The 14,230-nt window shown below is 37.4% G+C and overlaps 1 protein-coding gene across 33 annotated transcripts in view; it reads right to left on the minus strand.

The window, feature by feature from the left end:
• Positions 1-14,230, minus strand: part of ZMYND11 (zinc finger MYND-type containing 11) — a 74,763-nt gene that overhangs the window by 31,814 nt on the left and 28,719 nt on the right. For 22 of the 33 annotated variants that reach the window (XM_060397601.1, XM_042229729.2, XM_015099715.4 and 19 more), the window contains one exon: positions 9,283-9,442. In XM_060397601.1, the coding sequence (XP_060253584.1) occupies positions 9,283-9,442 (160 nt within the window). Of the gene's footprint in view, positions 1-1,720; positions 1,766-9,282; positions 9,443-14,230 lie in introns of all 33 variants that reach the window. The other 11 variants (XM_042229727.2, XM_015099708.4, XM_015099704.4 and 8 more) reach the window with 1 other exon arrangement.

The following is a 14,230-nucleotide window of genomic DNA, read 5'->3' on the forward strand; positions in this document are numbered from 1 at the left end:
TTCCAATGAGGATCTTGAAATTCTAAACTTGGGCTCTGGCACCATTTTTCTTTTTATAAATCACTGTCTACACTCTGCTTCTGAGAGTGAACAGCATTCTTATCCCCTCTTAGGTCAATAACTCCTGCAATAAATGGCTATGATAGAGCACTTGTTCAGTCAGCACTGACTCTGGCACCGAGGGTTCAAATGCAGTGGTGCTCAACCATATGAGAAGGCTACGTCTCTCTCCTTCAAAATGGAACATGAGCAGCTCATGTTCTGAAACTTCACACCTTCCAATCTACATTCAGAGACACAGCTAAAGTATATTAGTAAGTTCTGCAGAAATGTAAACTCTTTTGCTTGCTTTTTAGTAAGAAATTGGCAATCTGTAGCAACCAAAGTAATAAAGAAAAAAAGTACAACCATTTTCAGTTGTTTGCGGCAGATGTGTAGACTCTGCTCACTCAGTAAGGGAGGAATAATTCCAGTCAGACTGTTTAAAAGACCATAAAGTACTGATTTGACATAAAAGCCTCATCTGTGCATGGTAGAAAAAAGCTCCCCAACAAAGTCTGACATAGCGGTGCCACAGTATACTGTGATGCTCAGCTGTACTAAAGTAACAATCTTTGGTGTAACAATCTTTGGTGTATCTCTTTCACGCAGCTCATAAGGAAGCTGTGTTTTAGCTATTTCAATGTTTGCACCAAAAATCATTGATAATTTAGGTTCCAATGGAGATAAGATGGCTTTTTAAAATTTACTCTCCCCAAATTTAAAACCAAATATTTCAGAATATTTTCCTTGTAACTGTTCAGAGACATCTTAAAAGGATTTTGGTGGCTTATATATACTCATTAACAAAAGAAACCGCCATTCTTCATCATTTGAGATTTTTTTTTACACATCAATTCATCTCCATGTGATTCTCAACATGGCAATTACTAGGTTAACTAAGAAGAGGAAGTCAGAGAACACAATGCTGGTGGACCACTCTGGCCTCCTCCTGTCACCTCCTACCTTCGCCTAACCCTACCTTATCCCATCCACCCAAGAAACAAGGATGAAAACGGATCTTTCTTCAATGGGGTGTTTAATTCTTGACCTAGTTTTTCATAAAAATTATAAAAGCGAAATTATAGTTCAAATGAAGTAGAGAAACATTTGGATAAACGTCTGTATAATGGCATCAACTAACTTTGTTTCTGATATAAAAGAGAGCATGAGCTGGGAATGAATGCGTTGTTTACTCTTTCAATCACTGCAATAGCTGTTTAAATATACAGAACATGCAAAGTCAAGGTCAAAAGTGTCTACACTCTGAATCCAGGAAACATTTTTCTGAGGTATAAATGATATGTTTATTATAGGTAAGAGTTGCATATGGTTTGTCTTGCAGTAAACATAATTCATTTATGTAGTGATTTTGACTAATATTCAATAGTGTATGCCAAAACACTAAGCTTGCATTTTCACTGAATTTCACCAGAAGTCAGTAACTATTCAACATTCAGCCTGATCAACATAATATCTGAAATGCTACTTTAATACAAGAAAGTTTAAAAAAAGAGCAAACCTATGAGCACAAAATCCAAAACTAGAAGCAATGTAAAGCGTATGGTTTAAATGAACACAATTCTAGCAAGAATTAACTAAGCTGGCCTAAAGAAAGAGAAATTGAATTTTTTAAAAAAGCAGAATTAAAATAAAATAATATAGTGCAAAATCGGTTCACCTTGGCTGGGGTTGCTGTCCTGAAGAAAGGCTGCATGCTGTAGGCCTTTCAAAATAAAAACAAAATAATCTTGGTCTCTCTCCTATAGCTTTGCTCAATATCAGGCAATATACAGAGCTAAAGGGGTTTGGTACACAGTCAAACTGTTTATTAGTTGCTATACATAGTATTTGGCAGATGATATCAACTGGTAATCTATCACTGTAGTAATCATTAATGAAACGACAGTAGCATGCAAACTCAAGAATTATTACTAGTTTAAGAGTAAACTTTTTTCACTAACACAAACACTACAAAATGAACACAGAGAAAATCTATAGGAATTCATGTTCCATGAAACCTATAAAGATGACAGGAAAACATTTTACTAACAAATTCAGTGTCATTTAAATCTGTGCATGATCACAAATCTATGTCTTACTGATCCCAGACTGGTTCACACTCGTTTTTTTAATTGGGAGCTGCAGTTATTGTTGTTCAGCTGCTAAGTTGTGTCCGACTCTTCGCAACCCCATGAACTACAGCACACCAGGCTTCCCCTGTCCTTCACCATCTCCCTGACATCTGACAACCAGTGAAGGTTTACAAGTTCAACGAGAACCAGCAGTGGGACAACCAAGGCCCCAGGCATGTCATCCTGCTACGTGGAGTGGCTGAAGGGCATGTCCCAGCTACTCAGGGACTGACAAAACGTGGTCCACTAGAGAAGGGAATGGCAGACTACTTCAGTATTCTTGCCTTCAGAACCCCATGAACAGTATGAAAAGGCCAAAAATAAGACAAAAACCTGTCGAGTGATGAATGCAAATGTGGTTAACTCGGTACTTCACCATGGTGTGAGGTTTATACAGGTTGTCTTCAGGAATGAGTATAAAACATGCGACCATCAAGAGGCAGCCTGCTGATCTACGGCTCTGTCACCACTTACAGCATTTGGTTAAGACTCTGGAGCTAGACTAGCACAAATCTCAGCTTACGGGGCTTTTGCGAGGATCAAACAAGTTACTATGCTTAGTAACTGTTAGCTGGTGTTAAGATGATCTATTTGCTATAATGCACAAAATGGGAATTGATAAGCCACTAAATGGTGTGACACTTGCAATGACCCACATGTGAATTCCGTCTTCAGGACCCTAAGTGCATTGGGACTGTAACCCTCCCAACGTTTCCGTAAGCAAGATGGGACAAGAAACACTGTTAGCTGACTGAGAGTTAGCACTGCAGCAAGAAGGCTGAGTGAGAGAACTGTGCCTGGAGAGGGCCTCCCTCACCATATTCAAGAGACTTGCCTTTTTACACTAACCCCCAGTTTCTACACAGTGAGCAGATAAACCTCACATCATCAAATAAGTGTTTTCGTGTGGTGTTTTACACAGAAACAATCTAAAATTAATTCTATGCAAATTCTAGATTTAGTTTAATTCTGATAATAAATTCAGTTCATCACTGAGGTAAGTTTTAATGGTTAAAGATTTCCAATAATTTTAAATGTTATTTTTTAATTAAAATATTAAAACATTGCTTAATGAAATAAAATTTAAAAAGAGGAAAACAAAAGAACTCTCACATACACACACACAAGCTGAAAAGAATGTAACAGGACAGCATGACCCAATATATTCTAGTGAGTAAAATAGAAATTCATCACCAAAGCAAGAACGTCTAAGTACATAACAGTCTGTTTTGCACACAGAACCACAGTATAACTGGTTTTTAATTAATAATCACCAATACATCACTTATTACTTAATATTTATTTAGTAAATAAAAAATTGTATCTGATGCAGGTAATGGACCTTTGGGAGAAATGTGTACTTCTGTACATAATTAGAACAAATATAATAAAATATAATTCACATTTAAAAAACCAACAACATCCAAGGGACAGAAAGTTTTAAAATATGACTGATTAATTTATAACTATAAGTATAATAAGAAAACACAAAGATGTAAACTTGTTTAAAAAAATTCTTACTTCTCTAAGCTGTATTTATGAAATGCGCTGTTTGCAGGCCTCTCAATGTTTTTTCAGGAACAAAGCAGGGGAGACATCTTGCCATGGCTGTTTAATTGTGTAATTTCTAAAGAATAAGACATAAATCCAATCCTACAATCCTACCTTTTACACAAAAGATGTGAGCTTCCAGCCAAGTTTCAAGAGGTATGTAAACCTCAGTGTCTTTTAGACTGGTTCTTTTGAATCAGGAAAAGGAGACGAAGACAAGGAAAAAAGTACCTATCTCGTCCCTCTGTAAATTAAAACTAAATCCATTTATCCCCAATATGTTCATCTTTTCAAGAAACCACAAAATTTGTATTTTCATTAATGATGCTTCTTAAAAGGTACCAACCTTAACTCAAGACCTATGTAAAACCTAGCAAGAGGTCCTGCTTGTCAGAGAACAAACTAGGTTACGTGAAAACTGCTGAAGCTGAGCAGGGCTGACCAGCCGAGATGGGGCTCATGTCTGTAGCTGCTCTCCAGTCATCGGCAGCAAAACTGGTGGAGGCACACTAACCGAAACGTAAGCTGTGGTTCCCAAACCAGTATTACGTTTTTGGAGTGGCATGACCCACACAAGAAGAAAGGAGACCCTGCGTCCAGATCTGGCAGGCAAGTAAAGAGACAAGTGGTCTTGTAGCAAATGTCACCTTTTCACACTTATATGCCATCCTCTACACTGGTGACCAAAATATTTAATGTCAGATTAAAAAGTGTCTGTCAAATAATAGAGAGTCATAGCTTTGTGCCAGGGACCATGAATCAAGCTGGGAGTCACCAAATAAATAATATCAACAGCCTCAATATCAAAGCACATATTTGATGTTTTATCTGCACAGGATCCATAACTCAAGGTCACCTGCCCTGCTACACTTCTACAGGCACACCTCAGAGATACTATGGGTTGTTTCAGACCACTGCAATAAAGAGATTATTGCAAGAAAGTCACATAAATTCTTCTGGTTTCTCATTGCACATAAAAGTTGTGTTTACACTATACTGTAATCTATAAAGGTGCAATAACAGTATGTCTAAAAAAGGTACAAACATTAATTTAAAAATACTTTACTGCTAAAAACACTAACCGTCATTGGACAACACAGAGTTGCCACAAACCTTCAATTTGTAAAAAAGCACAAGCCAAAGTACAATAAAATGAGGTATGTCTGTGTTAAATTAAATACTTTTATAAGATTATCCTATCTTTAGTGAATTAAGAAATTAAGTTGCATTTATTACAAAAGGAGCTGCTGCTAAGTCGCTTCAGTCGTGTCTGACTCTGTGCAACCCCATAGATGGCAGCCCACCAGGCTCCCCCGTCCCTGGGATTCTCCAGGCAAGAACACTGGAGTGGGTTGCCATTTCCTTTTCCAATGCATGAAAGTGCAAAGTGAAAGTGAAGTCGCTCAGTCGTGTCCAACCCTTAGCGATTCCATGGACTGCAGCCTACCAGGTTCCTCCGTCCATGTGATTTTCTAGGCAAGAGTACTGGAGTGGCTTGCCATTGCCTTTTCCAACAAAGGGAGCTACTAAATACCAAACTCAACTTAGCTGAGCAATGGTAAAATTTTCTGCCCAAGATATATATTTCTCAAGCTGTTAAAATAGAGGACATGAAATATCCTGATGGAATACGGACTGAATGTAGCCATCCATGTACGTTAGTTTAGAGCAAGCGGATGATCAAGCAATCTAGGCAAACAGTTTTCCTTTAAAAAACACAAAATGAAACAAGCCTTGAAATGAAACAAACACAACAGTTTCAGTATGTACCCAGATCTACTGGCCTTTTACCAGTATAATTTCAAAAGCTTTAAAAATGATCTCTAAAAGAGGTATTTGGATCATCTAAGTGAATGGTAATAACAGATATCTGAAAGTTCAAGATGACCACAGAAAGCCTGTAAGAGTGTGGCCCAGGCTCAGCAAGCCTGTCATTTTAAGAACTGGCTGGTACCTATACTTCCACTGTTTACTGACTAATATGTAAACTAACCATTTGAAATTGAGAGAGGCGTCATTTTTAATAATTATGCTTTTCATTCTGCTATCTCAAATGGACATTTTAAAATATCACCATGAAGATGGATGCTTATGTGCTACTGAATTTCATCACAGTTTCTCCAAACGAATTCTCACTTCAAAAGAGATACAAAATGGTGGTTAAGATCAGCATCTCAAACTGTCTAGAAATCAATCCATTCCTAGCAGAAAGAATCTCAGTACAATGGAGGTTACCATCTTTGACTTACACAGGCTTCCTCTTTAATAAATTAAATCTAATTGTATCCTGAAGTAGTCTTTTTAGAGTTAGGCTTTTATTACATGATAGCTGGATTTAATAAAACAATAGTATTTAAGATATGCATATTTTTCAATTGTAGTAAGTTTTAAAAAAATAAACATTGGAAAAAAGGTAGCAAGGCAGAACAAAAACATGACACAGCAGACTCTGCTCAGCGATGGTTTAATGGCCGAAGAAACAACACTTTGCCTACCTTCTCTCTCTCAACAGAGCCATGGACATGAAGACAAGCAGTCCAGCCTCTTTACTAATACACAGTATCCCCAGGGATACAACTTGTAGGACTTATCAAGAGGAACCAACTTGTCTACCTCTGAGCTACAGCTGCTATTTTTAGAGGCTACAGAATGAAGAGAAGAGGAGCTTCACTACATTTCTCAAATGACAGAACTCCCTCAGTAAAGAGTCTTTGTAACTCTGAATAAAGGTTTAAAAATGAATAGTAGAAAAATCCTATCCCTTTCCTTACATATATAATCTACTTGACTTTTATAGGCCATATATATCTACTTGATTTTGTCTTCTCTTAATAATTAGTAGAAAGTCAGTGACATAAATAATAATGCACACCCTCCAATCTAAAACCTCAAGCTTTCAGAGGTATCATCTCATATAAAAAGTGGAGAAACTATAAAGAAGAGCCCCAGACTCAAATGCCAGCATGCAGGGCTGTCAAAGACCACAGAAAACCTTTGTGCTGATTAGAAAGTTGACCTTCCCTAAGACTGATTTTGTTAGAACAAGACACGTCACTGCCATGTGCTAGAAACTGCTAAATAAACATGCAAGGATATCTGAGGAGAAGGTGGCAATTCCTAAGCTGTGCAATTCACATTGGCCCCCGTACACAGCAGCCTGCATGCACAGGCCACACAGTCCCTACTCACACACAGAACTGGCCACTGCAGGGTGCCTGCGCTGTGCCAAGGGTGACACAGGTCAGTTGTGTGTCCTCCAGAGTATTCTCAGGGCATGAAAACAGCAACACAGAAACAGCCCTGCGTAGCAGGTGGTCCACCAGCCACAACCATGAGCTACAGATATAATCAGCCTCATCATTCTATAGCTGCACCTTAAATACAGATCCAGCATCCTAAAGGAAAATCTCATTACAAAACTTGTGTTTGGAGTTACAGGTTTAAAGTAAAAAAAAATCATGATGAGAATTTTTGCTTCCTGTTTAGTAAGAAATGTGTGTGCTTTTGCTACACAAAAGGCATTTCTTATTTTAAACATATTTATTCACTGGTCAAAAACTTTCTTTGAGTGCATAGTTAAATGCTTTCTACAGATAATCTCATTTAATCCTCAAAACAACCAAATGAAAGCAATATTAACGTGCTCATATTACAGCTGAGGAATGAGTATCAGAGGTTAGAAACTCCCTCACACAACTAGAAACAATATCTGAGACAGGATTGAAACCTTAACCTCTTTTTATTTCACTATTTCATAAACTAGGTACAATGTTTATACTCAGTTGTACTTAAATCATACATGTATACTTGGTATAAAAATGCCTGTGAATAAGAACCAACCAGAATTAATAAAATCTGTATACGCTGTTTGACTTACATGTGAGATTTCATCTAGAAAAAAGAAAAGGGAGATGCTACAAAAACATATGCAGTGAGGACATGTACACATAAAACTAGAATACAGAACCTAATGTGGTTGGTCATGTATAACTCATTAACTGCTTGCTGAATTACACTGTACAAAAAACTTCAACTTGAAGAGGGGGAAAAAAGCATACGGAAAAGCACAAATCTAAACAGGAGAAATAAATCACTTTTATGAAAAAACTGTACATATGATCCACAAACCAAAATCTCATGGATTAAGCTGCTTTTACTACTGGCCAGCTGCTATAGACATCTCAGAAATTATCCATATAGCCTTCTATAGTAAATCTTTATGTTTCTAAGTGGTTGTGGATTAAAAATTTCATATTATCTGGATCATTTTGAATATATTATCTGGATCATTTTGAATATATAAGCTATCAATTATCAGTGGCCCTCCTTTAAATGTCTGCTATAGATAGATTTATATCGCTTGACATTATCATTATTATAGCTTGGCACCCAGTTTCTTTATAGACAAAAACTTTAATTTTCTGTAAAGCGCTTCCCTGGTGATTCAGTTGGTAAAGAGACTGCCTGCAATGCAGGAGACATAGATTCAATCCCTGGGTCGGGAAGATCCCCTGGAGAAGGAAATAGCAACCCACTCCAGTGTATTTGCCTGGGAAATTCCACCCATGGTCAGAGGAGCCTGGTGGACTATAGTCCACAGGGTCACAAGACTCAGACACAAGTTAGAAACTAAACCACCAAGGATGGCAACTGAAGAATTAGTCTAATATAGACTTTTTCACTTAAGTTTTCAAGAATATTTCTAGTGCACAAATCAAATGATACCAGAGAAATTAAACATTTTTTATTCCATATTTACTATTTGTGAAAAACATGAATTTTCTTTCCTGAAACTTTAAAAGCACTTATTAAATTGACAAAAAACAGTGTTAAAGCTAACAGTCTCCCAGAGAAAACTGTACTGTTAGTTTATTGCTCTCAGACTTGACAAGCGAGTGTCTGTGTTGGCTCAATTGCCTGGAGTCATGAAGGGGAAGACAATGTTCTGGGGAAACGAACCAATTTTAAGATACTGTGTCATTTTTATAATTCTAGGGTTTAGAGAATTCATGATAAAGCACTCTCAATATATCTAATTATCAAATCTATTCATTTTAGAACAATTAATGTTTATCCTATTTTAAATCTTTCTGTTCCAAAAACAGACTTTTCATTAAAGTATTAGAAAAAATAAGAGCAAATAAGGAAGAAAGACAGACATATTACACATGAAACCAATCTTTACATTTAAAAAAGGTACTTCTGTATGTGTAGGGAAGTATACATCCCTTTCAGTCTGTTTGGACGGCATCAACATTATCCTCACTGAAACTTTTTTTTTCTTTTTACTAATATTTACTGAAGAAAATGCTTAGGAATACCATTAATTGTGTGTACATTCAAAGGGCTTTCTTTTGTTTTATTTTTCAGATTCAAGGCAACCCAGATAGGAGAAGCAGACTCCCTGCACAGGTAAGTTTTCTCCCAAACAATGAGGAAGGAAAAGAGCCATCCTACCAATGTCGGTCCTTACTGTGAAATATTACCGAACTTCTGAAAACAATCTCTATGGGGTATACATAAATAACGTTCCAGATTTATAAAATAAAAAACTTACAATTTCGTCGCCTGGTAACCAATATCCTTCCTGTTCGATACCAGCTTTGGAGCCTTTGCAGCCCACTGTCAGCGTCTCCACAATGAGACCATCTTTCACAGCCAAGCTCAGCTGACGAGTGGTCTCCTTTGGATGCATACCGTGGACTCGAGACATGTACCTGAATACAGAGGAAAACAAAGTTTAAATCTCTTAGTACTGAAAAATGAAAATGAATAAAAATAAGAAAATATTTTTCTTTATTGTGACATACTTATGAGAGCCCTACAGAAAGAAAAGAAAGAAGTCGGTCCTGAATACTGAACTCTTTCAATTATCATAATATTTTAAACCTTAAATCTATTTTGCCTATTTAGAGGAACATCTGTTCAAAATACTCCCAAACCAGCATAAATAAATCTTTTAACAGATTTTATAGTCAAACATCCCATTTAGTTCTAGCCTCTGTGGCAACTGCCACTAACCTCCACTCTGCAGATTCTCACTCTAGAATTTTATCATCTTCAGGATGTTGGAATATAAAATACTTTTACTCAAAACTTAGGAAATGACACCAAAGAAAATACAGAAAGTACACAGCTGATTGTCAACATATAAAGAAAACAAGAATGCATGCTATGATCAATAAGGCAAAAATGTGATCTTCAATTAATTTTGAACTGAATGACTAAAGCATACAAGCTCTTCCTGATTTATAGTTACATGGCATATTTATTAAAAAATTTTGTTCCAAACACACCCTGCACCACAGAGAATGGTGTTTATAGATTCTCTTGCACTCAGCAATTGTACTAAACTCAGGTTAACATTACGGCATATTTGCTTCATATCATTTTATTTTTCAAGGAAATAAAACATTACAGCCACAACTGAATTTGTGCCATTTTCCATTCCTCTCCAATCAAACTCCAATACCCTCTACTGGTAAACTAGGATATCTAGACACAAAAACATACTGGGAGACAAATCAGGCTGGCCTCAGTCTCTCTAGAAAAACATCTGTGCTGCAAGACAGGGCTGAGTGCCCCAGGGTATACAAGGAATTAAAAGTACAACAGAAGGATTCTGTACCCAGTTACCCTGTCATTTAAGTATCTGTCAGAGTAGTCAAAACAAATGATTTTCAAAAGGTGCAAACTCAGGACTTCTCTGAAGGTCCAGGGTTGCTCAGCACAACCACAAAAAAAAGCAAGATCTCATCACTGAAGAACCTTCAAAACTCAGGAGATGAATTTCAGGCAAGGAGTAAATCGTGGCAGAGAGAATGCAGGGCCTCTGTGTCTACAGCTTGTGGAAGAGAACTGTTTTTTGTTTAGGCGTTAGGTAGCTGTAAAGAGTTATTTTCTATTTTCTCTGCCAATGCAGTTAACTGAGAGATAAAAAGGAAGTGACATGGGAGCAACAGCCCCAATGCCATAACAAACGAGGGCAGGAGGAGACAAGGCGGAGTGGTCCACAGGCTGATGCGTTAGCTCTGCCGCCTACCAGCTAAGGGTGGCAAATGACGCAGTAGAGGCACAAATAGCTTTTGATATATAAAAACACCAACAGAAATAATCAACCCAACCAGAAACCCGGCAGAGGACCTGAATCTGGACACTCTTCAAAGAAGACATACAGTCAACAGGCACATGAAAAGATGCTCAAGCTCACTAATCATCAGGGAGATGCAAACCAAAACTCACAACGAAACGTCGCTTCACACACGCCAGAATGGCCGTCAGCAACAAGACCAGAGACAGCAAGTGTTGGTGAGGATGCAGAGAAAAAGGAGCATGTGTACAGTGTCAGCGGGAATATAAACTGGCTTAGCCACTATGGAAAAGAACACGGAGGTTCCTCAAAAAATTTATAATAGAACTACCATACGATCTATTTCTGGGTATTTATCTGAAGAAAATGAAAACACATCTGCACCTCCATGTTCCCTGAAGCAGTATGTACAACAGCCCAGATATTTACAATAGACAAGATACGGAAACAACCTAACTGCTCATGGACAGATGAATAAAGAAAATGTGAGATACAGATATATATACTAGAATATTACATAGCCATAAAAAACCCTTGCCTTTTGTGACAACATAGACGGATCTTGAAGGCATTATGCTACATGAAATAAGTCAGACAGGGAAAGACAAATACCATATGACCTTACTGATATACGAAACAAACCAAAAAAACACTCATTAGCTACAGAGAACAGACTGGTGACTGCCAGCCATGGAGGGCGGGGAGGGAGTGGGCAAGATGCGTGACAACGGTCAAAAGGTACAAACTTTCAGTTATTAGATAATTAGCTCATGGAGATATTGTGGATATCATGGTGACTATGGTTAACGATACTATACGGCATATTTGAAAGTTGCTAAGAGAATGGATCTTTGAAAAGAAATCATGGTATAGGCACAATTTCTCAAAAACATTAAATGATTATCTCTGTATAAGAGTTTTAGGGGTATATTCCAGGAACTGTCAAAAGAGGTTACTTCTGAGAACAGGGGTTCACCCAAAAGGGGTGTGAGGAGTACTTTCTTTTTCAACAGTACTCCCTTTTGATTTTGTTCATGTACCTACTGGCTGAAGACTATATAAAAAAAGTAGCCGCCAGTCTATGTCTGACGCAGGGTGCAGCATGCTTGGGGCTGGTGCATGGGGATGACCCAGAGAGATGTTGTGGGGAGGGAGGTGGGAGGGGGGTTCATGTTTGGGAATGCATGTAAGAATTAAAGATTTTAAAATTTTTAAAAAATAAATAAATAAATAAATTTGCAAAAGACAATTAAAAAAATTAAAAAAAATTAAAAAATAAAAAAAGCAGCCACCATTTACCACCCCTCCAAATGTATGACTGCTCCTTTCTCCTGCATGAACTTGCCAGTTTGGGGCAGGTTCCTTTCTTTCTTTCCAAACTCATCTTAGCTCTTCTGTCCTTTACTTATCCATGATGATTTTAATGTCAGTTGGCAAAGATCCATGAAAACCATTGCTGTAATTTAGATTCAGTTCACTTCAGTCGCTCAGTCATGTCTCTTTGCAACCCCATGAATTGCAGCACGCCAGGCCTCCCTGTCCATCAACAACTCCCAGAGTTTACTCAAACTCATGTCCATCAAGTTGGTGATGCCATCAAGCCATCTTATCCTCGGTCGTCCCCTTCTCCTCCTGCCCCCAATCCCTCCCAGCATCAGGGTCTTTTCCAATGAGTCAACTCTTCCCATGAGGTGGCCAAAGTATTGGAGTTTCAGCTTCAGCATCAGTCCTTCTATTGAACACCCAGGACTGATCTCCTTTAGGATGGACTGATTGGATCTCCTTGCAGTCCAAGGACTCTCAAGAGTCTTCTCCAACACCACAGTTCAAAAGCATCAAATCTTCTGCACTCAGCTTTCTTTATAGTCCAACTCTCACATCCATATATGACCACTGGAAAAACCATAGCCCTGACTAGATGGACCTTTGTTGGCAAAGTAATGTCTCTGCTTTTTAATATGCTGTCTAGGTTTAATATGCTATCTAGCATATCTATCTAGAATATGCTATTCTGGCAGAACGGCAAACCACTTTAGTATTCTTGCCTTGAGAACCCCATGAACAGTATGAAAAGGCAAAGTGATAGGATACTGAAAGGGGAACTCCCCAGGTCGGTAAGTGCCCAATATGCTACTGGAGATCAGTGGAGAAATAACTCCAGAAAGAATGAAGGGATGGAGCCAAAGCAAAAACAATACCCAGTTGTGGATGTGACTAGTGATAGAAGCAAGGTCTGATGCTGTAAAGAGCAATATTGCATAGGAAACTCAAATGTCAGGTCCATGAATCAAGGCAAATTGGAAGTGGTCAAACAGGAGATGGCAAGAGTGAACGTCAACATTCTAGGAATCAGCGAACTAAGATGGACTGGAATGGGTGAATTTAACTCAGATGACCATTGTATCTACTACTGTGGGCAGGAATCCCTTAGAAGAAATGGAGTAGCCATCACAGTCAACAAAAGAGTGTGAAATGCAGTACTTGGATGCAATCTCAAAAACGACAGAATGATCTCTGTTCGTTTCCAAAGCAAACCATTCAATTATCTCAGTAATCCAAGCATATGCCCCAACCAGTAACGCTGAAGAAGCTGAAGTTGAACGGTTCTATGAAAACCTACAAGACCTTTTAGAACTAACACCCAAAAAGATATAATTTAGATTACAGGAGAGTAAATACCATTACAATTGTAAGTAATATAATTTTTCCTGATGAACTTTGAAAAACTGATTATAACTTTTTCTACATCCTTAACAAGGTCTTTTTTAAAATATGAAACAAAGATGATTATTTTTAATGATAAAAGGTACCATTCACAAAGAAGAGAGATATCATAAACCATTAGGCACCTTAACAAAGAAACAAAGATAAAAAGAAAAGCAAAATTCAGGAGAAATAGAAGGGGAAAGAAAAAATATATAATCATAGTGAGATATATTAACATTACTCTGAAAATATTTTATCAAGTGCAGAAAAAATGAGAAGAGGAGCATCTTGAATGGTGTCATTAATAATTTAAATAGATTTATATATAACTAATTTGTATTAATCATATCCCACACAAATATATTTAAAATTCATACTGTCAAACAGTATGAATAGAAGTGGAATCAAAATGTCATACATTTCTAGTTAGGCAAAAATTCATATGTTTTCTAAAATATATGTATTATGCATATTTTTTATACATATGTATACAAAAGCTCTACTACACTGATAAAGGCTTAGGAAAGAACATTAAACAAAAAGAGATGGAGAAATTGGAAAACATAAACTAAATGAAATGGAAGCACTGAATATGAAATAGAAAAAGTGAAACAAACTGGATGAAAGTAAAAGATCCTCACATAGTCCAGCTGCTTTTAAATATGGCTGCTCATAAGACATATCTGGAGCTCTGGCAAAAATAAAAGCA

This window comes from Ovis aries, chromosome 13, assembly GCF_016772045.2.
Source record: "Ovis aries strain OAR_USU_Benz2616 breed Rambouillet chromosome 13, ARS-UI_Ramb_v3.0, whole genome shotgun sequence".
NCBI lineage: Eukaryota > Metazoa > Chordata > Mammalia > Artiodactyla > Bovidae > Ovis > Ovis aries.